Source organism: Cygnus olor, chromosome 5 (assembly GCF_009769625.2).
Source record: "Cygnus olor isolate bCygOlo1 chromosome 5, bCygOlo1.pri.v2, whole genome shotgun sequence".
Lineage (NCBI taxonomy): Eukaryota > Metazoa > Chordata > Aves > Anseriformes > Anatidae > Cygnus > Cygnus olor.
The window spans coordinates 22,963,560-22,990,798 of record NC_049173.1 but is presented as its reverse complement, the minus strand read 5'-3'; the positions used below and the strand labels follow the sequence as shown (position 1 = coordinate 22,990,798).

General features: G+C 45.9%; 1 protein-coding gene across 4 annotated transcripts in view; it reads left to right on the top strand.

Moving 5' to 3' along the window:
* The window catches only part of ADCK1 (aarF domain containing kinase 1), an 88,354-nt gene that overhangs the window by 13,135 nt on the left and 47,980 nt on the right, over nt 1-27,239 (top strand). For all 4 annotated transcript variants that reach the window (XM_040559131.1, XM_040559134.1, XM_040559133.1 and 1 more), the window contains 2 exons: nt 1,564-1,647; nt 26,299-26,502. In XM_040559131.1, the coding sequence (XP_040415065.1) occupies nt 1,564-1,647; nt 26,299-26,502 (288 nt within the window). The remainder of the gene's footprint in view (nt 1-1,563; nt 1,648-26,298; nt 26,503-27,239) is intronic.

The window sequence follows — 27,239 nt, the reverse complement described above, 5'->3', positions numbered from 1 at the left end:
ACGGCATCACATTTCAGACACTGTGTGCGCTCTGGTAAAGAAACCTGGCGGAGCAGTTGTGTGTTTGCCATGTTTCTTTGAGGGGCTCCTGGTTGTTTTGGGTGCGTGGAAGGAATGTTCTGTGCTGTAGCTGGAATATATCTCAGACACTAGCAGGGATTTGGCAATGTCAGGGTTGCCTATCAGGATCATCATAATACTAATTTAGTGTTTAAGATTATGATGTAATTAGCAAATGCTAAATTAATTCCCTCTTCCTCTGTAATACAGGCCAATCTGTTAGCTGCTTCTCTTCAAGTTGGAGGTGATAATTACCCTCGTGGGCCAGAGATAAAATAAGAACCAACTCAAGCATTCATGCCAGGCTGATTTGAACATCCCTCCGCTTCAAAGTTATTCTTTGAGGTTGGAAAGATGCTTTGAAAATTTTTTCTTCCAAATGTGTGTCTGCATAGCGGTGTAGCTCCTGAGTTCATCATTAAGGGCAAGAGAGCCTGAAAAGCCAGAAGAAAAAAAATAACGTTGTACTCAGTTTCCAATCTGGAAAACAGGAAATGTGAGAAACCTAAGCTCCAGATGCAACAAGTGTGTCTATCTTTAACTGATTCCTTGTTGATTTCCTTGTGGAAGCATCTCTGCTCTTGTGACTGTTTCCCTTGTGTCTGTTCCAGTAACTTTGTTTCAAACCAGACTCAATCCTATCTTCTCCCTGGCTCTCCTGATCCCTTGTCTATGCTTTGTGCTTCATCTGTGCCCTTCCTAGGCATGTTTGCAGTGAAAGGGGGGCTATTAACCCATCCTGTTGTTCCATTTGCTGGCTTTCTAACTGTGGAGAGAAACTTTAGGCAGAGGATGGAATTGTGAAATACCCAAGATCCATTTTCAGAAATCATTAGGACTCTTAGGAATCTAATTCCATTGTCTGTGGCTATATTTAGCTAATAAGCTTTAGATGGATCCCCATACTGTCCTTTTGTAATTGGGTATCTGACCCTTTTGCCCTCTAGTCCTTCATGAAGTTGAAGATCCCAAGTACTGCTGCTTGTGCCAATCAGTGAGCTTCTCTTCAGCCACCCTGTTCCCTGCTGAGCCATATAACCAGACTGAATTCCGTGTGCACCGGTGTGGTTAGGCAGGCAGGAGGTGTAAAGATGAAGTGTGGGATAACTGGTAGGGCACAAACAGGACTTCATGATCTGCCTTACTGGCAGCAGACCTTATTGTGGAAATGCCAGATGTCTGGCTGAGCACAGGAGCCACAGTTCAAGGTGCCCTACAGAGATTACAAAAAATCTTTGAGCTTCTCATATGGAAGATAGTATAGGAGTGCCAGGCACTGATTTTTTTAGGAGGTGCATATCAATGAGATCAATGCATTGCTTTCTATAAATGGTCATTGAAATGTATTTTTTTGTTTAAATTCTTACGAGTCTGTTAGTGTAAACTCCACTGTAGAGTCTAGTCTTTGGAGCCTAAGCTACATACATTTCTCCATAACAGAATTTATTGTTTTGATCCAAGATATCTGCAGAGCATGCTCAACTTCTCTGGTTTAATTTGCAGACGGCAGTTATCACCTATGACTACCTCACCTCCCTTCGGAGCGTCCCATACGGATCACAGGAGTATGACTTCCTTAAATCACAGGTAGGTGATACCACTGAACTGTGTTCCTCGGAAACTCCACAAGGCAAAGATGTGTTGCTAAAGCCATTGCTGTAAAGCAAACTATCAAGCTGTCAGCTTAATAATTCAATATGCCTTCTAAATTGTTGATAACAGCAGAGCCAAACTGCAGCATATTGAATAAAATCTGGCAAGACCTATACTGCCTGATGGAGAAGTTGCTTTGTCGAGAATAGGCATGTGCAACCAGTGCTCACTTATGCCCTTTAGAAATTTAAGTTCTTAGTGTATAAGGTAAGATGCATTCAGACCCTGTTACCAGATCCCTGCTGCCCAGACTGGTAGTGTGGAGGTCAGCTGCTGAGAGGGATCTGGCAGTGGTTTCTTATCTTGCTTATCCAAGTAGGATAATGGCCATAACATGAGGGCTGAGAGATTGAAGTAAAAGGAGTGTGTTGGATGGAAAATCATAGGGGTGTGAATCAGGCTTGCAAATCGTTAAAGAAATTAGAAGTAATTGGGCAAACAAAGGTAGATCTCACTATAAGACTGTGTTCTGTTGTGTTTTCATGTGATTAATTAACATGAATAGAAAAAGCATTTCTAGTGAGAAGTAAGACAAGCACCTCTGCTGCTCCTCTCAGTCCTGTGCTGCACCTTTTGCTCTGTCCTGCAGCCCTACGATACCCTGAGCTGTGAGTGACACTGAGTTTTACTTGAGTGTACGTGGTGTAGCCAGTGTCCCTGCTAGTGCAGCTCAGGGGCTCTTTGGATTGGGAAATATAGGTTGTGCCGAATTAGACAAGTCTGTGTATATTTCTGAAATAAGATCTTTAGCCTTATTTTTCTTCTTAGTACTTGTTGCATTTGGGCAACTGGTGTGGCTGCAATGCATTGGGTAATGCTCTCCAGGGGCTCTCAGACTGGAGGGACTCTAAAGCTGGAAGCAGCGATGGGCCTGGCTTACGGTTGAGCAATAAGCTCCTTTTCATGCATTGTACCAAGCCTGTGTCAGCCGTGCTGATTCAGACCTTGTCCAGAGGTAGAAATCAATAGCGCTTGACTTCAGTATTCCTCTGGCAGAAAACCAACACCACCAGTGTGGTCTTAAAGCGTTTGGGACAGTTTGTAGAGGATGTTTCCTGGGCTTTTTCTTATCCTCTGCTTCTGTGTAAAGACACTGAACTGTTCTGCTGTAGCTCCTCATCCCAGGTGAGTGGTGCTGATGCCCTGGCATAAATAGGGATAAACACGTTGGGAGTCCAGAGCTCTGCTTTCCATGTCTCTGCCACTTGCTTTTGAAACCCGGTTTGCAGAAGCTTTGTGGCTTTCTTGAGCGACACCCAAGTTATGGAGTTATCAGTGCTGTGGACAGCTTGTTACTTGGCAGCAGCTCGTAGCAGCCCTTGCAAACTCCTGACCCTTTGCCATGTGCCTCCGTGGCTTCATTAACCTCTGTCATGCAGGCTTTGATGGTTTGTCAATTCGTGCCCCAGGCAGCCAGGACAGGCCCTGTTTGCTGGCACTGCACAGCGCTGTGCTCTCCCTGCTTGGCAGACAGGACCAGCTGAGTCAGCCTCTGCGTGTGGCACGGCCCCTGGCTCTGTGGCATGGCCAGCACTAGCCTCTGGCTGCATCAAGGAGAAAGAGCTTGGAGATAGAAAGAAGAAAGTAAGTTCAGGCATAGCATAATTTGACCAAGCTCTTCGGCTTTTGGAGGCCTGTCCTGCTGTTGGTAGGTATTTTGGAAGGCCACCACTGAGCCTGAAACTAGCAGTAGTCGTGGGTCCCTCAGCAACGTCGCTGCAGTGCTTGTGCTAGCAAAGCATCAGCTTGGCAGCAGAGGATTTTTTGGGCCTAGAGCACTGCACGCCAAACCCTTTATCTCATCTCCGAGTGGATGGCAACCAAGTTTTTACCATCTTGCAGCTCTTTGAACAGCTTGTGGGAGCTGAGTTTGTTGGCGTTGGACCAGCTCAGAAGCGGGTGACTTTTAAGTTCTGTTGGAGTTGGTACTGAAGGTTAATCACTGGATGGGACCAAGAGGATGTGAATGACCCTCCCAAGTATGTGTTGTGTGTAAAGGATACTTATTCAGGTGTTACTTGTACTTGCCTCTCTCCTGGATAGATCTTTGGTGCTTTCAGACATTCATTGTATTCGTTTGGCTTGCTGTTCCTCCAGTGAAGCCAGCTGCACCTCCTCTTCGTATGCTGAGTTTGGACTTTGCTTTGAAATGTGTGTGTGAATTGTTTACTGATTTCCAGCTTCATTTTTGGTGCTGTGTTTGGAACGGGGATTCTGTGAGGCAGGACCTTGGTGTCCCTGGGGCTGTGGGTAGTGCCAGCAGGTCTGGGTGCAGCTGCTGGGCCTCTTCTTCTGGTGAGGGGGTCAGCGCAGCTGCATGCGTGTCTGAGACGGGCTTGCATCTGGGAGTGGAGCAGGGCTCCCTTCTGTGTAGTTCCTCCTGGTACTCAGCATACTGATGGGTGCTACTCGAGTGCAAATGATGATGTTTAACTCTCTGTGGATTCCCAGCCAGCTTCCAAACCAGGGCTTCTAAATGAACCCACAGGCTCAGATGGGAGATGGGAAGCCTCAGAGGCAGCACCAGTCCCTGAGTCTGCTGGGGTGAAACAGGGACATAGTCATTAGGAAGCAATTAAATGCAAAGCAGATTAAAAAGGAAATGGGTTCCCTGGGGGCTTTTAGCCAGGTTCCCACGTAGCTCCAAGGAAAACTCTTCAATCTTACTCTATTTTTCTGTTCCTCACACGCCACTTTGATGCTAATGTCCTCAGCTAGTCAGATCTCAGCACCTTTTATGGTCAGTAGATCAGGGAAGTATTTGCTGCTTTCCACAGGGCAGGAAGCAGTAGCTGGAACGTCACTGTGTGTCCCTGGGGCTGGTTTAATCACTTACGCATCTCTGTTTTTTCCATCAGCCAGGAGACATGAGGAACCACCTTCCTGAAGGCACTCGTAGCTCTTATTAAACAGCAATGAAGAAGAAAGAAGTCTTACCTTTTCCATTGCTGCCACTGCCTTAGCAGGGATAAACCGGTGCTTGCTTCAGCTCACCACTGGTGGCTGGACCATACGTGTAACTTGGTTGTTCTCCTGAGACCTTTCCTGGGCTAGCTGCCCTCGTCCTGCTTGTGATGGTATTGCCAACGTACTGATGCCAAGGCCAAGTGGTAGCCATGGTTAGCCCCAAGGCTCTGGACGTCTGTAGGTCTAGTGTCAGAAACATTTGGGGAACTTTGAGCTTTCTTCAGTACTTGTCTCTTCCATGAAGTGGTTCTGACCATCTTTGTACACGTAAACTTGGTCATTTCTTCCTGTTCCTGCCTCTGCTTGTACTGAGGATCAGAGGAGGGCACAGAGCCATTTCCCAAGTGGGGCATTTCTTACCTATTGCTTTCTCAGCAGTGTTATTCTGTAGAGGGCTGCATTTCTCTGATATTCTTCTGCCTCCTTGAGTATTTGTCTCCCCAGTCTCGAGTCAGCCTACTCTGTGACATTTCCAGCGTGGCTCTCATCATAGCACCTGCATGTCTTGGTTGACACTGCCTATATTTCTGGCATCAATTTCTGTTGATCCTGCTGTCAGTCAGGAGGTGTCTCACAACAAGCTGTTTGTTTCAGGGCTGGCATCAGTGGGTTCCGACGTTGTTGTCATTGTAGTAAGAGGAACGCAGTGGGTCAGTCATCTTGCAGATTTCTGCACTAGTGGCCTCAGTTGAAAATCTTGTCATCTTCCTATGTACGACAGAAGGTACTGCTGCAAATGTTGATGTAGGTATTTTTTTTTTTAACTGAGTGGAGATAGCAAGGAGAGAGAGGATCTCTGGTCCAGGTGTCTCTGGAGACAGTAAGAATCCATTCTTGAATTAACTTTGCCGGCAACAGAATTGCTTTGTCAGGGAAAAGCCATTTGGGGAGGTTAATTAACTTTCCTCCTTATGAGAGCAGAATGTGGGTGTTCTCATTCAAACTATTGGTTATTGGGCTGTCAGTAGCTGGGCAAATATTTGGAAGGTGTAATCTTGTGCCATCATTATACAGAATAGGATTTCTTGCTCCTTAAGAGTTGTTCCTGGCATATGTTGTGTTTATTTCTCAAAGTGAGGTGGGTATTATCAAAAAAGAGATGTTTCACAGTGAAGTTGCCTCACTGAAGGATCCTACTGCCCTGGAAAGAAAGAGTGAGCATACATGTGCATTTTCTTTGTTTTTTTCAGAAATAGCCTACAATTCCTGGATAGCTCAAACCAGTAAAACAGCCTGTGTCTGCAGCCCTCCCCCATGGTTCAGTAATGCTGTGTGCCTTAGTAGGAAGGGATATCTTAAAATAGTTTCTTCATGATGGAGCTGGAATGTGTCTGCAGAGAGAAATGCCTGGGAGGTCTCCATGGCATTCCTTCAGCCCTCTCTGAGCAGGGACTGGGGGCTGTTCTGCACCACAGCCAGTGCGTGCAGTGGCGGTTCTCTTCGACTTGAATTTGTGGTGAACTGGGATAAGGAGCAAAAGAGCTTCCTTATGAGACATGGAATAGCCATTAGGTGGCAGTGACTTTCTGTCACCAAGCTAAATGGGAACCAGTAAGAGGTGAAGAGCTTCACAGCCCATCTACAGTCCCTGAGCTGATCACGTGAGGTTGCCCTATTATGTCCTCCCCAGGATCTCTCTTCATCTAAAAGGCATGGTCGGCGCTAATGCAGTCTAAAAAAGCTACTAGCAGGGCCAGCTGTTGGCTTGATGACTCTCCATTTGAGCGCTGCTGTCTAGCAAACTTCCTGCCAACACACAAAGCATGAAAGCTTTGCACTGAAAACACATAACAAGCTGTAAAATAAATCTCACAATTATAAGACACTTCCTTTTCCTCCTTCTGCTTTCTAGAGTGCTGTCAGCTGAACGTTATGGCCACAACATCTCTAGGTTTTAATTTAGTAGCATTGCAGGAAGGTCCATTTTTTGGGATGTGTGCCTACAAAGCAGGATGTTCTTCAGTCCTCTGCAGAGATTTATTCAGAGAAATAGGCCATTGTGACATTTTATAGGAGGAGGAAGGAGAGAGGTGAGGGGAAAATAGGCAGTGCCTCATCTACTGCACTTTTCTTGCTGGCTCTGCACCCTCATTCCTCAAATGCTTCTCTCCAGGAGCATGTGTGAGGTGTCAGGCATGCCAAGTGGTCTGCACAGAGGCTTGCCTTGAGGGGTCCTGCACGTTTCTGGCAGCTCCCCAGCAGAACGGAGCTGTGGGCCTTGGGAGCATTTTGCCTTCTCTCCTGCAGGTGGGGCTATCCCTTTGCATTTGAATCCTTGCATTCTTACAGCTTCTGAAGAGGTACGTAATAGCCAGAGGAACATCTGAAGAACATTTCAGCTGGTGCAGTGAGGAACCCATCAGGGAGCTCTTGAAGGATGTAGGCTGCAAGGAGCTTGCACCATGAGGAGCACTATAAAAGGAGCAACTGGAAAGTGAAGAAATGATTTCATTTGATTTACTGTTTGGACTACACCTTAAGTCCTCATGTGAAGTGAACACTTAACAATGCAAAGTCAGACTTGGAAAGAGAGGCTCTGAAGAGCTCGTGGCTGAGGATTATTTATTTGCCTGGATTTTCACCCCAGATGTGAGTGTTGCAAATAGATAGACACACAAAATTTCTCAGAAAGTCGAAGAGGGAAGGAAGCAAAAAGAAAGCAGGATTGCATAGGATGCTACTTTAAGGAACTTAAGACTGCTCCCATTGACTTTGGATCAGACCCTATGTAAGGATGTTTCCTTAATGAGGGACTGTGTAGCCTTGAACACAAGGTTGGTTTATATAACCTCAAAGAATCATAGAACAGCCCAGGTTGGAAAGGACCTCAGAAGAACATGGCCCAGCCCTTCATGGGAATTGACAGAAGCTGAAACAACTTGGTTGTTGGAAGCTGCCTGCTAAATCAATAGAGATGACCGATAACCAGTGCTTGACCTATTTTAAAAATACGAAGGCAGCCGTCTTGAGAATAGAAATAATATTATCTGAGATTAGGAAAAATAGATATCTAAACATTCAGTTGGGGATAGAGTACAGCAAAGTCAAAACAGGTAGAAAGACCCATGTTGCATGCAGAGGATATCTCCTATATCAGGCCAGGTTGGGATTGCAGAGAAGAGCTGAAAACTGTAGATTTGCTCTGCTAAACCAGTGACCTTATCACGTTCTCCCCAAAGTGTATCTGATAAAAGAATGTGCTGGAGGGTAGCACACAATTATCTTACCTGTCAAGCCGGTGGCTTCATTTAGTCTGGTAAGTGCATGCGGAGGGAATTGCTGTGCTGGGTGGTGTCTTGCAAACACTTCCCTGAAGTTCTTGCAATGTTGAAGGCATCTTGGTGGGTTTCAGGCAAACCCTTTCACCTACGTGAGGGCTACCCAGGTTGCATGCTTGAGGTCAAGGTATCCCTGAAGGCAACTGTCCTGTCTTCCTCCATCTAGTGCTGTGGGGCCAGGCCAGACTCTGTCAGGCTGAGGAAGCCCTGTGGGCCTGGAAAAAGGGGAGCCGTTTCTCTGAGTTGGTCTAGAGACAAAACGAAATGTAGAATTCAATGCCAGGCTTGGAAGCTAATGCTTAATTTATTGACTATGGTGTTCAGGTGCCCTGTCTAGAAACCTGCTGACGTGAACACGTCTGCATTTTAGTAGATCTGGACGGAGGTGTGTCTACATGTGGATGTGTGCCTGTGTGTTCAGCGTGTGAGCATTTCTGTTCAAGTAGCCACTTCCAAGACAGAGTCAAAGATGGCTTTGGAGGAATGAATCCAAGATGGTAATCACATTCCCTGCTACCATAGTGAAGTGTACTTTTGGTCCCAATAGAATTGGTTTCAGGTTTCTCCCCTTCCTCCCTTTTTGTGTGTGTGCGTGTGTGTGTGAGAGAGAGAGAGAGTCCTGTCTGAGTGACTGCAAATTCTGCTGATGGTGCACCATCAGAACAGCTTGCTGTTCCCTCCTCTGCAGCAGCAGCATCTTGGCAGGTCTGACACCAGTAACAACTTGTTTTTGTCAGTGTACTGAGCTGATGTGACTTGGAAGGGGCCCACAGGGAGCAGATAAACATAGTGGCAAGGGTCATCTTCATACAGCCTCTGCTCTGTTCCTAGCTCCACTTCAACAATGAATCTGCATGTGAGCCTGCACATACACACGCATGCATGGTGCTTTATGAAATGCCTCCTGCCAAGCCTGGAGCCATTTACTGCCTTGCCAGCTTTGCTGAATTTAGAGGTAAATTCACTGAAAAGGTCACTAGCAGAATTGCTTTTCAAAAAAACCAGCTCCTAAAATGCCTTTACTGCCCCTGCAGTTTCTGTTGGAAAATATATTGGTTTTGAGTTGCCTGTGAACTCTGTATCTGTGCAGCCTGTTTGTTATCGTAGGGTTGCTCTGAACACAAGTTGTTTTTTTCAGCATTGCTGAAGGGCAGCAGGCTTTGCACTCCTATTTGTTTATTGTAGGATTGTTGTGTGAAAAGAATTAGGGGAGATAGGCTTTCTTCCCCGGAGCCCTTTCCTTTGTGTTCACAGTCAGGCATCACAGCTGGGCATTTCCAGAGCCCAGCAGGAGCTTTCTCATCTCTGCAGTGCCCTGGTAGTGCCTGTTCTCTATCTCTTCTTCTTTTACAGGACAGCTTCCCTACTTGTATTTCCTTCAGTAAGCTGAGGTTTTGCTGTGGTAATCTGAATGGGGAGTCATCCATTGCCAATACACAGTGCGGTGGTCCTTGACTGAGCAACGTCGTTGTAATGAAATGGTTGCTCCTGAGCGATGGGGAGTGAGCAGCAGCAAGGCTGTTAGCTGGGGCCATGTTTTCCTTACCCTGAGCTGGTGCTTGTGCTGGGCTGTTCACTTGAAGATGAGATATCTGCAACCTGCTGCGTGTGGAGGGCTCCCAGGAGCTATACCAGCTCCTGCCTCCTGACTGGCAGGGCTTAGAACCACTGCAGCTTCCTTCCACGTTCACTGGCCCTAGAGGCCATGGGTTAGGGACTGTGTGTACCAGGAATGAGGGTGATGTTTGATTCTTTTAAACCTGTATTTTGATTTTGGGGTAGAAAGAGCTTGGTGGTGTGGCTCAGGACTGGGCAAAATGCAAGCAGCAGTAGCTTTACACCGGCACGTCTCCTGGTGTATTCCTGTCTGAACACGTGCAGCTTCCCATGCTGTCCCTGCACAGACTTACTCCACCCTCCCCCAGGGCTCTTACCAGCTGGGGCACAGACTTATTCCACCAAGCGTTGCGCTTACTGGTGACTCACATGGCAAAGGTTCGCCACAAAATTGATTTTCAGAGAAAATCAAGAGCCAGGTCTTGGGTGGATTCATTACCAACCCCAGGCAGGTCTTCCACGCTGCAGCTTTGCACACTTGTGTCAATAGCAGCTGAGCCAGGAGATTTTCCCTTCCCAGTCCATTTCTGGAGTAAGGTTCCCAGCAATGGCTGAGCTTGATCTTCACCTGGAGAGATGAGCGCCTACGCATGCCTTAACTTCTTTCCTAGAAATCTCACTCCCAAAATAGTCAGACATCAGGTTCCGTAACGTGCTGAAATTTAATGAGCTTCCAGTCCAAGAAACTCCTTCGTTTATGAGCAGCCTACAAAGGCTGTTAAATTTCATATCAGTATCGAAAGACTAATGCAAGCATTTGGCTTTTATTTGAAGGATAGTAAACGTAAATAAAGTAACAACAAAAAGACGGTATGTCCTTTTGCAGAATCTTTGAATTGGTCGGACATATGCGCAGCTAATGAAGGAAGGTGGCTTAAAATCTCAAAAAACATTTACTGCTTATAATTATTGGACATATGTGTAACTAATTAAAGAAATAATGTACAGATAGGACAACCACCATCCCAGTAGCAGATGCCCCTCCTACCACCTGCATTGCTCAACAAATTTCATCTCAAGAAGGGAAATGAATTCTCAATCGCAACATGCCTAGTAATTAACTGCACTGTAATTCCGACATGCAGTGCTGTCACCCACCATCGGGTGGGAGTGGAAAAAGGCACTGCATTTTGTTGATGGTTGAACATTTGTTTTCCTCATCATTTTGACACCGGAGGTAATTGCCATTCCTGAAATATTCTCTCGCTATCATTACAAAGCAACTGTTAGGGACAAATTAATTATGAAGAGTCTCGTTATGACAGATTAATAGGCTGACAGAGGAGATTTCTTTTCCTCCTTTCAGGCAATTGAATAGTAAAATCTAACAGCTCCCATATAACTGTTAGAAACATGTGCTTTTCTATAAACCAACACGTATTTTGCTGGAGATGAGGGATTTGTAAACCTAGGAATAGAGTGTAGAATGTGTTTCCAAACTTGCTTTTATTGAGCTTTTGCTTTCGCAGTATCACGTGCCAAAACAAGCATGAGACAAGGCCTTGCCGTATGGAGGGGAAGTCTTCATGGTTGCTTCATGGGTGAGCAGTGTCATGAAGGCTTGGAAGTGAGGAATGCTGGACGTGTGGGTTTAATGGATTTTAGTCCAAGACATAAAACAGCCTAAGTAATGACTTTATGGCCACTAAGGGTTCCTGGTGTGAAGAACGTCAGATCTGATGTGCTTGTTGAGTTCCAAGTGGCTGATGATGTTCTGCCTGCCCGTGTCCCTCTGGAAGTTGCAGACTACCTGTCCCAAATTATTCTGAGGACTGTTGTGAGGTGTTCCAAAGGCAGCTGCCTTCCTGTGGTGGGAGTGACTGAGGCACTCTGCCTCCCTGTGACTGAAGTGTTGTCCAAGCCCAAGAGAGCAGGAGTTAGAAATACCTGAATCGCTCATAAGTGCGTTTAGAAGCTCACCCAGCTATGTGTAGTCAGGACAACAATTTATGTAAACTTGGTTTTTGGGCTTTCAAAGAGGCAGTGAGATCTGTATCTCATCATTGGCCGACTACTGTGGGATGCCAGTGAATCCCAGGTACTGATGAGCACACGATTAAAAAGGAGCTTATTTTAGGATCTAGAACAGGCTTAATATGGACTTATAGCAGCCTCCTGGAGGAGGCCTGTTCATGTTCCCAGCTTTGCCTCGTCTCAAGTCTTGCTCGAGTCATGAGGCAGCAATGACCTGCCAAAGGATCTCTCTAGTCGGGACCAGCAACCCCTCTCTTGAGTTTATCAACTCCAGCCAAGTGTTCGTACATCAGCACTTTCTCCCATCCCTGGAAAGGATCGAGTCCTCAGTGGCACAGCTCTCCTTCATGCCGTGATCTCCTTAATGAGGGAACACTGAGTTCCACTCTTTCTAGAGACAGAACCAAGACCGTATTTATCACATTTTCCATCTTTCCCTGCTTCCTGAAGTCAGCTTCCTGTTTCACTGTGACTTTGTCCTCCTTCATGAGATCTCTGCATCTCAGTGAAGTATGTGAATATTTTAATCTTAAAGGTACTGGAAGTCATAGGTAGCAATGCTTGTGGGTTGCTAGCATCTGATTTCTTCTGTTGTTTTGCTTCACGTCCATCTTGTGCAGTGCTAATTCTCTGAGGTCTTTTTTGGCATGCAAATTTTGTCTTTGGGACTATCCACAGTGATTGTATTTTGCCAGCAAGGTCTAATTCTTCAGAAAGTCCGTGTAAGTATTATTTTTGTCAGGTTTTGTACTGATTACCTTTGTGATAAATCTTTTGTCTTGAGTTTACCATTTACGTTCTAGGCAACATTAGAAATTGCCTATTTTTGACTGGTCTGTTGATGCCAATTTTCTCTTGCCTATTGTCTCCACTGCAGTGTCACTTTTTTTTTTTTTGGTCTGGTGTTAGTCTCTTATACCAGGTTCTTGTCCTTTTGACAAAGGAACCTCAGCTTTTGCTATGTGAGATTCAGGCTGAAACCTCCTAGATGGTGTTTTGTTGGTGGTTTGTTTCTCAAATTGTGGCAGGCACTGCCAGATTTGTAGTTTTGTCCACAGAAGAGTTGTAATTGAGTAATGATGGAATAGGCTTTTCTTACCCTGCCCCTTGGGGTACTTGCAGAGGTGATCTGTAGTAATCAGCAGCTCATATTAAGAAAAGAACCATCCTAGATTTCCACTGGATAAAACCCATTTCTTGCTATTTGTAGGTGCTTCTCTGGGAGTGTGGAGGATAAGGGTATGGATATTCTTTCACAGGCAATTGGGCAGAAATCTATTTCAGAATGCCCTAGGCTGAACCACTCTTCCAGACTATGGACCAGTCACTGTAGTCTTGGATGGGTTAGGTAACCTGAAGTCTTTCTGACCTTTTTCTTGTTGGCTGTGTGCCCATCTCCCCATGCACTGACAATATTTCTTGTTGTACCCAGTTCCTTGTAAGTAAAATAGTGGCTTACAGTGAGTCTGCAGGTGGGGGGATACTCTGTTTTCTTAAAATTAGAATGAAAGAAGACATTCAACAGCTTTACTGACTATTTTCCTCTTGTTTCTTCTAATATGTTTGACATTTACAAATGCAGCATCCCTACCTTGTGGATGCTCATTCATCTCTTGGATGAGAGAGAAAACTCAACAGCTGGCAATGGAAAGGGCAAAATGTTGAATATGTAAGTGCATATAAAGATGATCTCAATTTTATTCCCTTCACATCCTAGGTGAGCCCCAGCCAAGTGCAGGGGAAACACATGCAGTGTTGTTCATTGTGATACCAACTGCAGTAAAGGCAATTGTCTCTGGTACTGCTGGGGGTAATTCCTTCCGCCTATTGCGGGAGTAAAAGTATCTGCTCTGGATAATGACTTACCAGCATACAGGTTCACCTGGGCTGTTGTTTTGTTCATCTCAACATGATGCCATGTCAAATATTTTTTTCTTTTCTTATTCAAACTGCTGTCTCATGCCATTTCTTCTAAGTGGTACCCTCAAAGCCAATATGGGTTCTCTCTGTTGCTTGTGTTCCTAGCAGTCAGAAAGATTCAGTAGACCAAGTGCCACCTTCAGTGGCATCCACATAAGCCCATTTTTTTCCAAATCCTGCTCCCATTGGCACCTATGCAAACCTAGTGTTTCCAGTATGAAAGCAGAGGAGTGGCTGTGAGGAGGGGTCTGACCTTCTAATTGCAGTTTAGCAAGTCTATTGATTGTACAGGAGTCAGAAGAGACATCAGCTCAGTCTCCCATAGTGGGGTCATTGCTGGGGTGCTAATAGGCACCAGCAGCCTTTCTGGGTGTGTAGCTCTGTGCTCTCAACTGGAGGAAAAAGCTGGAGTAATTTATGTATTTTTCGCTGAAATCAGCAACTCTGGCTGATACCCAGAGGGGAACAGATCTGCTGAGTAACAAAGGGACTTCTTTTCTTTTTTTTTTCCTCTTCATCATAGGCCTTTTTAAATTAGGACCGCACTATACCACTGATAATGACGTAGTGCCACCACAGCCACTCTCTTTCTGTTGGACGTAGTACTATGACAGTCACTGTAGGTTTTTGGAATTGACAGCATAATCCCATGGTTGTTATCTTTCCTGACTTCCTAGTCAATCTAATTTAATCACTTCTAGGTATTTCATGTGTTGCTGTCTCTCTGCTCTTCAGGCACCCTGTTCCTCTGGGAAGAGGGCTGTTCTTTAAAGGTCAGAGCTTCTCAGATTAAAGAAGGGGAAAATAATCTGCCTCTGTCAGTTTGGTAAGGCAATGTCTTATTGAGGCCTCTAGAGAGGCTGCAATGGAAATTCTTCTTTCTGTGCTCTGTGACCAAACTGTGAGTGCTGGTGCTCATCTGTGTGGCTGTGACTGAGGGAGCCTGTTTGCTGTGCTGTCCTGGCCGTTGGAGTGACCTGCCAGGAGAGAAGTTGCATATGTACAAGGGGGAGAAGCTGCTGTCGCGGGGCCTAATCGCCTGACGTTGACTGAGATACGTCCTGACTGGACGTCAGCTGTGACGTGCAGCTGGTAGGGTGGGATTCGACTGTTGGGAAGAGAAAAATGTCAGCCCGGATTCTTTGGTGTTGACAAAGTGGATGTGACGATTTCTCCCCTCCAGCTGCAACGGCTGCCTGTGCGCTTCCTTCTTCCCTGCACACCCACACTGGGGAGAGCAGCCTGTGTGACGCTACCCTGTGTTGGCCCACTGCTGCCGAGCTAGGTGAGACTTTGTTGAGCTTTCTCCATCTTTCCTTCTGTGTTTGGAACATCCATCCTGACATACCTCACCTGTCAGTGTGGTTCCTTTGGACTACGTGGCTTTTACAACTCCATTTTATTGCAAAATACGTTGTGGGGAATAAGGGAAGAAGCTGCCAGGTGCTCATCTTCATCTCTGCTGCTAGGCTCCTTCACTTTCCTTCGGAGGCTAGGAATATTCAGCTTGAACAGATTCCCTTGATACTGATTTTATCTCATCTTCCACCTCTTTGCTATACCTGGTAACACTCTGTATGCTTCCTTTCCCATTTACAGTGTCTGACCTCTTGAGTAGTTGGAAAATGTTACCAAGTTAATCTTCTTGGTATGATCTAGTTTTATTATTGAGGGCAAATCATGAAACTCTTTCTGATACCATTCTGGTTCAGCTATCTTGTAGGGGCTCCTGACATACCCTGCCTTGTTTGTTTTGCTTGCTCTACTTGATCTGGGACTTCGGGCTTCTTTTAAGTGAAGAGACCACCTCTATACCCCTCTCCCCATTGTGCAGACTCCCTGTGCGTAGCCATAACTGATTCAGTGGCAGCTAATCCCTACTCGTGGCCTTGATTGAGCTCTTTCCCCACCCTCCTCATGGCCCAGGACCAGCACTCACTTTCCATGCTACTGCCTACCCAGTGTTTCCTTGCATGCCTATAGCTGTCCGGGGAGCGTTCTCCCTTTAGGTAATTTTTGCTGCACAAAATCATCTCTTGCTGTTAGGTTGTTAGTCTCTGGATTCTGTAGGGTGTGTTGTCAGCAGTTTCTGTTTAGGGAACACTTGTGAATATAACATAGCTCAGTTGATCTTGTTCCTTACAGCAACTGAAAATAGCAAATAAAGCAGGGCTTAATAGGACTGATGGCTGGGAGCCCCCCCACCATAGCTAAACACACAGACGTTTAAGATGGTGTCTTTACAACCCTCAGCTTGTTTTTACTGTCAACCCACATGATTTGATCCAAGCTGAGCTGAATTAATTTTGTTAGCAAGATTCTGAAAGATGCTGTGTCACATTTATTATCGTTTCACCTGCCTCTGTAACAGGAGCTGCAGGCACTGTGATCAATGGATTAAGACACGTGCAGCTTCTGCATATGTCTCTGTGCAGCCGTGGTGCTGAGCGAGTTCCTCTCCTCCATGGGTGCTTTGTAGTGAAGCACAGGGCAGGTCTCTTTGTATCCCAACCTGAACAGGACACTGAGAGCACTTCTGGGAACCTGCTGACTTTGTAGGTAGCTGAAACATCAGCCCAGGCTTCTAGATTTTTGTGTACGTAGGTCTGGTCTTTTCTTCTCATGTAGACCTGATCTTATCTTCATGTGTAGGTACCATTCATGTAAGCGTACCTACTGCAAAAGGGAGCCTGCGTGAAGGATCTGCTGCGTCACAGGTATTGTCTTCTGGAGAGGGCTTCTTTCAGGGTTGAAAACAGCTTCAAGAAAGAATGGACTTCATGCTGTGTCCTGGACGCAACTCAGCACTTTTCCTTTCCAACAGAAAAAGTGTACGCAACAAGACATTTCCATACCTGTGTGTGAGATCATCTGGGGGATGGATGCAGGGGCAAGCCTGCATATGGCCTGTCAGCAAAGTCCTGGCGTGTGGCACAGTGCATGCACAGCCCCTGGAGTCCTCTGCCAGTCCAGGAGCCCAGACATGTGTCACACATCCCTGATGGATGGATTGCAGATCTGGCAGAACCCTATGCTCAGCGAAAAGGGTTCATGAACATCAGTGGCATTGTCTTACCGTAATGCCTGTATCTCTTATTTACGATGGTGATAAGAGGGAGCTATGGGAGAGCTTCACTCATACATGTGAGATACAAAAAGTCTGATTTAGCACATGGAACAGAAACTAGCCTTCATTTTGCATTGTTGCCCTCCAAGCTTCCTGGGAAATAGTTCAGGCTTTGGGGTATAAGTTTCCCATACTGCTCAGAGGCTTTAGAAATATTACTGTTGTAAATTTCTATTCCCTTCTTACCTTCCGAAGTTTAACTTTCATATCTATAGTGAGGCGATACCTGCCCTGGTGTTACTTCAGTGTGTATTTACAGTAAATCATCAGCTTCTCTAACTGTGAAGGAGAGACCATCTGAAACAGACAGCCATAGATGCTAGAAGCAAAAAATGTCTCTAAGATAAACCTGACCGGTAAGAGAGAGTCTTTTGCACAGTTCTGCCTGTCTTTTTGTGTTGGGTGTGTCATGTAGGTAATCTAGCACTAAGAACAGAATTGGGAACTTGGATTTTTATTCCCAGTCCTGCCAGTGGTGTTCCTTGCGGGACCCAGTTGAATTATTTCATTCCTATGAGTTCATTTTTTTGGATCAAAGGAGAAGAAAGAGGGTTTGCCTTTGTGAAATGCTTTCAGAGGTGTATAAGAAGCTGGCAATTAAATGAGTTTTAAATAATATTACAGTAAAAAGTCCTAGACTATGAGCCTGTGTAGGGACTGCTGCCATGAGTGAGTGTTTGTTCACAGACAGTATCCTCTAGGAAGGAAAATGAGCCCTTCGTTTTCCCCTTTACTATAATTTTAGCAGACAAAAGATGGCATTGAATCTGCCCAGAATGAATGGTCACTTAAAGATTGCTCTGAAACTCGAGTGTCTTTTGGCCAAGGGTGCATATCAGTTCATGCCTCTGTTCAGTCTTTGAATGTATCTGAATCAGATCTGCTGAGTTTAATTTTAGCAGGTTTTCCTCCTGCTAACCTTTCTGAAGCCAGTGTGTCTCTGGACTGGTGAGCTGGATTTTGCTCACACACCACCTGTGTGCTGACAGCTGCTTTTACAGCTTGTGTCCAGTACAGCAATGGTCTCAGTGCCTGTACCTACCACAGGAAATATGCCAGCATCTCACATTATAATATGTGCTTTTATTTCCTCCTAGTGGGTAAGTTAGTGAGATTACCGGGGACCCTACTTCTGGTCTGTGCTGAAGAAAATCTTACCTACTTCTTGCAGTAGAGATCTAGTTTTCTGAATGTTTTCTACTTGCAGGTCGCTAAGATTGTGTGTGAGATATGGGCTTGCTGTCTGCAGCACCAAATTCATGTCCTTTTTGGCCCAGCCTTCGCAAACCAGAACCTTGTTCACTGGAGGTGATGTCTGGAGGCAGAAGGGGGTCAACTTGACTCTCAGTTTCCTGTATTCAGCAGTTGGATCTGGAACCATTAGTTGGTGAGCTTTGGCAGGTAACGCCATAGCCGTAGAAGTGCTACATCCCAGTTACTTCAGCTGTTATTTTTCCCATGTCTCTGACCATCCCTTCTGTGTGCTCCTTGTTCTCCCTGCTAAGGAGACTTAGAAAGAATAGTTGCCTTGTATCACAGAGGTGTTTAGACGGAAACAGCTGCTCCCTTCTGATTTTTCTGCTGAACTGCCCCACAGATAACTAATTGCAGCTCAGTTGCTTCTATTAGCTATTTACCTAAAATTGAGCTGGCTAATGAAAATGTTTCTAATTAATACGAGGCAGATTAAAACTCATTACAGCAAGGTCGTCAGTAATGAGAGATAATCAGAGCACAAATGACCGAGCTTGGAGCAAAATGAAGATGGAGCTCAAGCAGCCTATTGGCGCTGGTTGCGCCTGTACCAGCCGGCGGAGTTCAGCAAGGTGACTGCTGGTGCTCGGCGCTGGGGTCAAGCAATGCTGCTTCCTCCTCCCAGTGCAGCCTGGCATGAGACTGGTGGAGGAGAAGGACCTCAGCCGAGTGTAAATGGTTCCCTAATCACGGGGTATCTCTAACTAGGGCTTTGTACTAGGCCTCCCTTAGTCACCAATACTCGAAATGGTTAAGAACCACCTTGAGATACTAGTGTGGGAGTAGGTGCAGTGTAGGTGGGAGGTCAGTGTCTCTGCGTGCTCGTGCATGGCAATTCAGAGTCCTGATGGTTCAAAAGGTGGGAGCTTGCATATCTGCTCAGTGGGAAGCGCGCTGGCTTGGAAGGTTTGGAAAAGTCTTTCCTGATTTCGAGAGAGGATTCCCTTGAATCACGAAATATGTTCATTTGCTTTAATTTCAGTTGCATTAGCGCTAGTGATGCAAGGCCCCAGCACCAACACCAGATTTCAGCTGACACAGGTTCACTGTGTATATCCTTCCATTTGTGCAGAGTTCAGTGGCCATCCTGCTGGTTGTGTGACGCCCTTGTTCTTGTATTCATGGCATCGAGAGGCTAGGAAATGGTCAATTAAGCCTAAGAGGTCGTCTCTGTCCTTTATCCTTTGCAAGTTGTAACTCTCTTTCCTACTTCCTGGCTGTCCCACTGGCTACCTGCTGTCGTGCTAGAATTTCTGAAGGATTTGGATCTCTGCTAGGACTCTTTTGAGCTATGGTAGTCAAACTGAGAATTGGTGGATGCCTTTTTACCCAGGGTTTGCCCTAAGTGAAGCTAACTAAAAAGTACAGGACTAAAAGGGTGACAACATACCTGCTTAAGTGAGGACTTATGAAATGCCCCGGTCTCCTGTGGTTAGACAGACACCCACAGGTTAACCATTATGAATGTTATATGCACCTTACACAAATAAAGAATTATTGGATTGTGGGGTACACTGCACCAGGAGTTATTCCGATTCCAAAGATGCGTGCTCGGCCTGCGATCAGCAGTGTGATCAGTCAGTAATACTGTAAGGAAGCGTTTGAATGGGAAATATCTGGTGTGCAGAAGAACGAGCTTTTGTAAAAAGTAGGCAGAAGAGGTAGTATATAAAGGAGGTAATGAGAATTCCATTCAGAGTTGTGTCTCAGTGCAGCATCCCTGCTGTCCGTCAGTTTGATTACCAGGCTGATAGTGTTAGTGAAGGCTATAGTAGTTTATATGAACTGTATGCTTATTCACATTTGTTGGAAGAGGAGGTAACAGCCCCTTGGACACAAGCATGCCTTTGCTGCAATGGGTTCTGGGTTTTCTATTGCGGTTTTTAAAGGACCCAAGTACCCTATTCACTTCGCCAATAGCTGTATGCTCCCTAACCGTTTCCACAGATACTTGGCATGGCACTTGCTTTAAGCCTCTGAGTGTGTTAAGTGGGAGGGGACTTCTTTTTGATCTTCTCCAGTTTGTGCTGCCCTGGGTCGTTTAAAGCCATTCTATAGTTCTACCAGTCATGTGCACGTGGCCCTGTCATCGTCAGGTGTGGAAGAGAAAAGGATGCAGCTAGATTCCTTTCCTGTCTCCCGTGACATGTTTTCTCCATCCCCTGCTTAAGGCGTTTTGGGGATGCCCACTGATGGTGATGCCATCTTCCCTTCCACTGTGTGAGACAGTGGAGTCCAAGGCACAGCCCGGCTCTTCCAGTGCAGTCTCCTGCTGCTGTAGACATCCCTGGGAGAGCTGTCTCATGCAGGAGAGCTCACAGAATACATACCTGGGATGCTCCCACACACCCTGCACCACGAGATACCTCCCAGCATCCCAAAGGCTTAGTATAAAAGACCATAAGTGGTGCTTCTGCTGTGCCATGGGAAGAAAGCAAGGAGTCACAGACATAACCAGTGTCCTAAGTCCTTGCAGTGGCAGAGAATTTAGCAAATACAGAAGATCCTTGGAAACCGGTTGAACCCCCAGCAGAAGAGGTGACCGATATAATTGGAATGTGGGAGATGAATGCACCAAATAGGTTCTTTAGAGATTTTAATGATGCTGGGAGCATCAGTGCACCCTGTTTGCATTCTGTCTCTCACTGTGGCCGATCAATAGGGTAATTTTTGTCTTGATGCCTTGAGCAAGAGTGTTTAAAGCCCTTTAGACATTTTATTACGTGTAATGTTCTTATGAGTCTGTAAAATGGGGGATAGCGATCCTGAGTTTTGTAAAGAGCTTTGTAAAAGCACTTTTAGAGATGAAAAGCTCCATATTAAATCAGGTATGGTTGTTTTATCATAAATGTCTGAAGCCTTTCTGAATTCCATTAAGCTCTTGGCTTCTCTATCCTCTGACAGTGAGTGCCATTGGTTAATGCTGTACTGTGCAAAATGGGATGTAAAAAAATAACTAAAAGGGTTGTTGCTTTGTGGAATGCCCTATTTGCTGGTTTTTGAGAGCTAGAAATAGGAATGGGAGATTTGATTTTTATTATTTCATGTAACTCCTTTCTTTCTTACGCATCAACTCTCTAATCAAAACAGCCCCCTAACATTTCAAATCTCTCTTTATGGGCTCTTTTCAGGGCCATGGTAATTTTTTCTTCTCCTTCTCTGTCCTCTTTGTTTTTTCTTCAATACCTCTTTTTGCAAGGGTATGTTCAGCATCCAAGGTGAGGTTTGCACTTTCAGTTTATACAATGGCATTTTGATATTTTAAACATTTTTCTCTTTCCCTTTCCTAATGCGGTTAAACAGCTTGTTTGTTTTTTTTCCTGACCCCCACTGTGCGTTGAGCAGGTGCCTTCACTGAGCCGTCCACAGCAACATGATGCAAGTGTTCAGTGGTTACAGTAAATTTAGAGCCCATCAGTGTGTGCAGGCAGGATAAATTGCTCTTTCCAATATGTGTAACCTTGCAGCCATCTATGCTGAGGGTGATCTGCCAGTCTATTGATTGTTCACCAGTCTTTGGTAGGGATGTGGCAGGGCTTATTTTCCCATAGTGGTGAATAACTTCTGTTGCATCTCCTGGAAGTTTTGTCACTGCACTGTTTTCTCCTTCCTACCACTAGCAGGGAGATTAAACTTTGGTGCAGGAGGGGGTGGAACAGGATGCTCTGATGTTAGTTTTTAAGTAATGCAGGGCAACTCGTTTGTAGCAGAGAGCCCCTTCTGGGTACTACCTGTACCTGCTTCTTTTTCATCACGTTTCTTAGTGTTTCTCCTGCTAGTTCAGCCTCCCTGGAAGTAAAAACATTGCAGGTGCTGATGTGGACAGGGCTTCTGCAGTATCACCTTGTCTAAAACTGCTCAGAGCAGGCTGGAATGAAGCTGTGGTAAAAACACCACTAAATGTTGCACCTTTGTCCTAACTAGAAAGTCTCCCACTGCTGCTTTCTGTAGTGCTGGGCTTGGTGTGGCAAGGAGGGAATTTTGAGCAGGGATTGGGATGAAATGAGCAAGTAGAAGAGTGTTCTTGCATCTTGTCCAATAATTACTTGATTTTCTTTTTTTTTTTTTTTGTGGAGGAATTTATTGAAAGCCACTTGAAAGTCCTGATAAATATCTTCCCTTTTACTTTCATTGACTGTTGCATTAACATGTTCAGAGTATTTTAGTGGACTGGTAAAGAATGATTTTTTCCTTCTAACCTCCCTGTTTTTTTTTTCCATTCATATCACATTTAGCTAGATGATTTTTGGTACTCTTTGTAATTATTGTCTCAACTAATTTAGTTGAGACAGAATAAAAGCTAATGGGGCTATAATTTCCCAGATTACTCTGGACTTTTCTTAAAAACAGGGCAACATTTATTCCCCTTCCTAACACTTTTAATGTGCAATCCCCTTTTTGTTATGATTATTAACATTTCAGCTGCCTTTTAAATTCATCTGTAATTTTTATATGATTGAAGCGTTCAAAGTATTTCCTGGAGGCATCTTGTATGAAATACTGTCTTGGAATCATCGGTGGCGTGAGCGGGCATCTCCTGCCTTGTTCAGGTAGGGAACGGGTGGCATGTGAGTGGGCAGCCAGGTGATGTGGAGCTGGTCCTGCTCACCTGTCCCAGGGTGCTGTCTGGTACAGAGGTAAGTGGAAGGAGCAGCTTTTCTAGACCTGTCTTCCACAAAACCCAGCCTGATGTCCTTTGTGAGGCATCTGTGTTTGTAGGGTTCCCGGAGGCAGCAGTCGTCATCAGGAATTTCTGGTGACTTGTTTGTTATGTCTTTGACTAATTGCATTTCAAATTTTCTCTCTGCATTCCTGATCCTCATTTCACGTTTTGCCAGCTGTGAAGATGCCCCTCAGGGTTGGAATGACTTTTCTGAAGGATTTTTCATAGGAAGAATGGCTTCCACCACTTACCTTACTGTCTTCAATGGCCTTTCTGAGCCCTTTTATCACCAGATCTGTCAACAAATAAGATACACTGGTGCAAACCTGAGTATTTTAACTGTGGTATTTCTTTTCTTCTAAATTAGTTCCTTTATTTTTTAAGGCCAGGTAAATGTCTGCCCATTTGTGACACCTGTGCATCTGATGCTCTGAAGAACAGCTCTTTGCCCAGGTCTCTGTGAGTAAAGACTTCTTCAAAAGCATCAAAATGGCTTGAACAGAACAGATCTGTTTGTACATCAAGGGTAAATAAAAAAAAGTCCCTTTGCATGTCTGCTTGCAGAGTATGTGCTTCATCCCAGAGGTGCCTCCTCTCCACACCTGAGAATTATTGCTTTCATTATGGCCCACATGGAACCATTTTAATAATCAGTGTTAATTCCAGTCTACCCAGGGTTTAGGCAAACCCTATAGGTCAGCCAGCCATGCTGTGAGGCAACGGGTAACTTGTCCTGCTGAAATTTGAGGAAGGGGGAGAGAGAGAGAGGGATGCCCATGTGGACTGGGGAAAGAGCCATATACACACTCAGGCAGCATTTGTGATCTGAAGTGCTTCCTGAGGGAGGCTTATTCTTGGTAATCCTCTGTATGTGCAACGCTTCCTTTCTCGACAGGGTTCTCCTAGGCATGATGCGTAGAAGCAGGTCCATGTCTAACTAGCTGTTATTCCCAGCTCTTTTCCCTGATAAGAAGAATCTTCAAAGTATTGCTTGTGTAACAAAGAGCAATATCTTAGGAGATTTCTTGGAGAAAAGCTCTGAGCCTTTCTGGGGGATTTCCATTTACCCAGTGTCTTAAAGGTAGGACAGTAACGTGAGTCAAGAGCATCAGACACTGTGGAAGGAATGTGATACTCTTACTTATGATTAGGAAAAGGTCATGTATCAGAGAAACAAGTGCTATGTCTGGACCATGACCTGGCTTGCAGAGATCCAGGCAATTAATAGATAATGTTAGGAACATTTTTCTGCTAAACATCCTGACCTGGTTGATAAGAAAAGACTTCGGAAGCTGGATTCACAGTCCCACTTCATTCTCAATTCTGCCTTTAATGCAGACTGCAGTTTTGTTAAATTCAGGGCTACAGGTAGACTTCCTTCTTCGCAAACATGTCTGGCCATCTCTTTCTCTAACACTGGCAGGAGCTGGCATTCCCTGGTCCTGACAGCCATCCAGGGTGGCTGTCTCTCATCTCTCAGGAGTATTAGTCGGACCAATCATGAAAGCACTGTGGAGGATGCTATGCATAGGGTTTTTGATTTGTTTTGTTTCTAGAGCCCTCGGTAAGGATGCCCTCATCTCTGTTGTTGAGGACTGCTGTGTTCATAAGGCAAACCAAGTTCTCTGTAAGATGGATAAGTTCGGGAGGGCTGAAATTTCCTCTTCCACTGCAGGCATGAAGTGACAGGCATGACCTTGTATCTGTATGTATACAATGTACATTCAGCTACTTGACTTCTCCATCCTCTTGGCTGCTTTTGGTCATTTGCCAGCCCTTGGTGATCCGGACGGGGCAGGTGGGCACACTGGAGCCAGTGCCTCTAGCCCGAGCTGGCTGCCCCCGGGGTCGCTGGTGCTCTGCCCTGAGCCACGCAGGAGCCTGGGGTCTCTTGATGGGCTCCTGCTGCATCTGGGGGGATCGCAAGCCCTGGCTGGCCCTCGCTCAGTGCTGGGGCTTTCTGAGTGTTATCTGCGAGGAGCTGGGCCTGGCTCCTGCCTGTGCCCTGGGCTGCAGCTGGCTCCACACCCCGGGGGGAGCTAGGCACTGCTCTGCTGTTGGCAGGGGGGTTCCTCCCCTGCTGGAGGCAGTGTGCAGAGGGCAATTATTGGAGCTGCATTAAAGCTGTTTCCCTGTAATGGGCTGAACTCCCTGTGCTGTGACAAACTACCCAGCTGCTCTGGCTCCCTCCCTCCTACTGCCTTTCTCTTTCATCCCATTACTCCCTCCCTGCTCTTCTTGCTTTCTCGTCTGCTTTCACAGCTCCTTTTCCTTATTCCCTTTTGGCCTGCTTTTGCCTCTTTGCACACAGAGGAAAGCAGAAAAACAGCCAGGGCAGAGCCCTGCTTGTTACAGCAGGAGCTTTAAAGCAGGTATGTAAAATGCAGCACAATAATAGGGGAGGCTTCAGGGATGCTTGTGGAGGTTGTTTTCTACCTGTGCATCTCAGTATTTTGAGCAGGCCATGTGCTGGGATAAGCACGCTCTCCGAGTGCCAGTTCTGCCTGCCTGTGTGTGCCCACGTAGGAAAGTGCGGGGGGGTGTGTGTGTGCGTGCATCAAGCTGTCAAGTCTCTCAAACCGAGTGTGAGACTCTCACATTAGGCTTTCTCCTCACGCTCCCCCAGGCCTGTATTCTATGCGCTTGCAGCTCAGCACCCAGCCTGTCCCCTGACACGTTCCCACAAGCGAGACGTTCACCCTGTCCCGTGATGTGACACAGCACTGCTTGGCGTGGAGGGCAAAGGTAGCCACTAAATGGGGAACAGTTGTGTGTGTCTGTGTAAGGCTTTCGTTGGAGTCCTTCACCACAGGATCTTGGTGTCTCCTGGGCAGATGAGGTCTGCAGACACAGGATTTGACCTTCAATGACACATGACGTGGAACCCAGAGGAATGAGGAGCCTCCATTCAGATAGGTGCCAGGCATTGCCAGGAGATGGGTGCAGAGTAGTTGTTTTTTTTGTCATTGATTTGCTTAGATTTTATTAATGTATCGGGCTTATCTGAAGTTTATTAAAGAATATTGAGTGTAGCTGTGTCCTTGGCAGGAGGCATTCCTAGTGAGAGCAATAAAGGCAGAATAAATCATTGTCACTAAAAGATGTGGTGGCTGGTCTGCTCTTGAGAGGCAGAATGAACTTCAGGAGCTGAAATCCAGACTGGGCAAGCGGTGGGTGGTAAGTTTTGTCATTTGGGTGATTTTTGGCCAAAGTGAGCAAAACTGGCAAGTCTCCTAATTCTAAGTTTCTAAAACTACTGTCTCAGTGGACTTTAGCAATGTGAGCAGTAAGACTAAGATGTGGCTTGGCTGGAGGGATGTAATTTCCCCTTGTGGTGTTTTGAAGTGAGCAGAGGAGGATGAAGGACTGCCCACATACTGCCCTTGCTCACTGCCAAAGAGACATCTGTAGCACTGGTGATTTAAATGATATTTTCAACACTCTTCTTCCAATTTTCTAGAAGTTCTTGGGATGGTATCTGGTTTTCTTCTCACTTTATTTTACTGCGCTCTCACTGAGAGTCTACTAAACATAGTTATGGTCCTGACAATCACGTTTTGACAAGGGTTTGTAGCAGTGGATCACAGTGATGAACCAATGCTGTCTATGGGTGGACATCTTGTTGTGCTCAAGGATGTAGCACAAGGCAGAGCCAGAAACTAATTTTCTGTCACGGATCATGGTGCCTGTGCACCATGTGCATGGTGCAGATACATGTGGAAGTCCCTTCTGCTCTGTAACAGGCAGCAAGGGGGCTTGGCTGATGTTCTGATCTCTCTCCGCAGGTGCACCTGCGTTCTGCTGAGCGCCTCCGGGAGCTGTGCTGCGCCAACCGAGGCACCTTCATCAAGGTGGGACAGCACCTGGGAGCGCTCGACTACCTGCTGCCCGAGGAGTACACCCGTACCCTAAAGGTGCTGCACAGCCAGGCCCCGCAGAGCACCAGGCAGGAGATCGAGCAAGTCATCCGTGAGGATCTGGGCAAAGAGGTAGGGGCTGTTCAGGACAAAGATGCATTAGCAGGGCTCTGGGAGGAAAGACTGCTCTCCCCTGGCTGCAGTAGACCAATTCCAGCTGGCACTGACAGCCCTTTACTTTCTCGAGCCCCTAATTAACCCCTGAAGAAAATAATAACATAAATCACTTTTGGTGCTTGCAGTCAGGTGGCACAGTATCCAAGGAGTCTGTGTCACCGTTAACCCTCAGCAGGCTGCAGCACTGAGATCAGAGGTGGGTGCCTGTGTTAGCTAGATATAAAGGAAGTAGCCATGGCATTTAGAGAGGGCATTCTGCTGCTTGGAGTCTTGCTCCGTATGAAGGGAGGTCTCCTCACAACTCCCAGATTGAGGAGAGGAGTTTCAAGGAGCACAACTGACATGGTGAGAGGGAGGGAGGAGGCAACAGTGTGCAAAGGTGAGAGTGGAGAAGATGGGGGCGTGGTGGGGGGAGACAGGTGGCTGAAGAATGGAAGCAGCATGTACATGTGTAGCTGCTCATATATAGATGTTTGAGGCTGTTTTGGGCAGTCTGACTGTGTGTTGAGGAAGTATGGGGAGAACGTGAAGGGGTAAGTGAAGTATTTGCACCTAGTGAATATGTCGTGGATGGATTTGGGTGGGGTGTGTCTGCCTATGTGTAGTTTTAAGGCCTAGGTATTGTGTACAGTTCATATTTCCCTGCAGTTTAATGGCAGGGTTAATGTCAGCCCCTGACCTGCCTTCCCTTC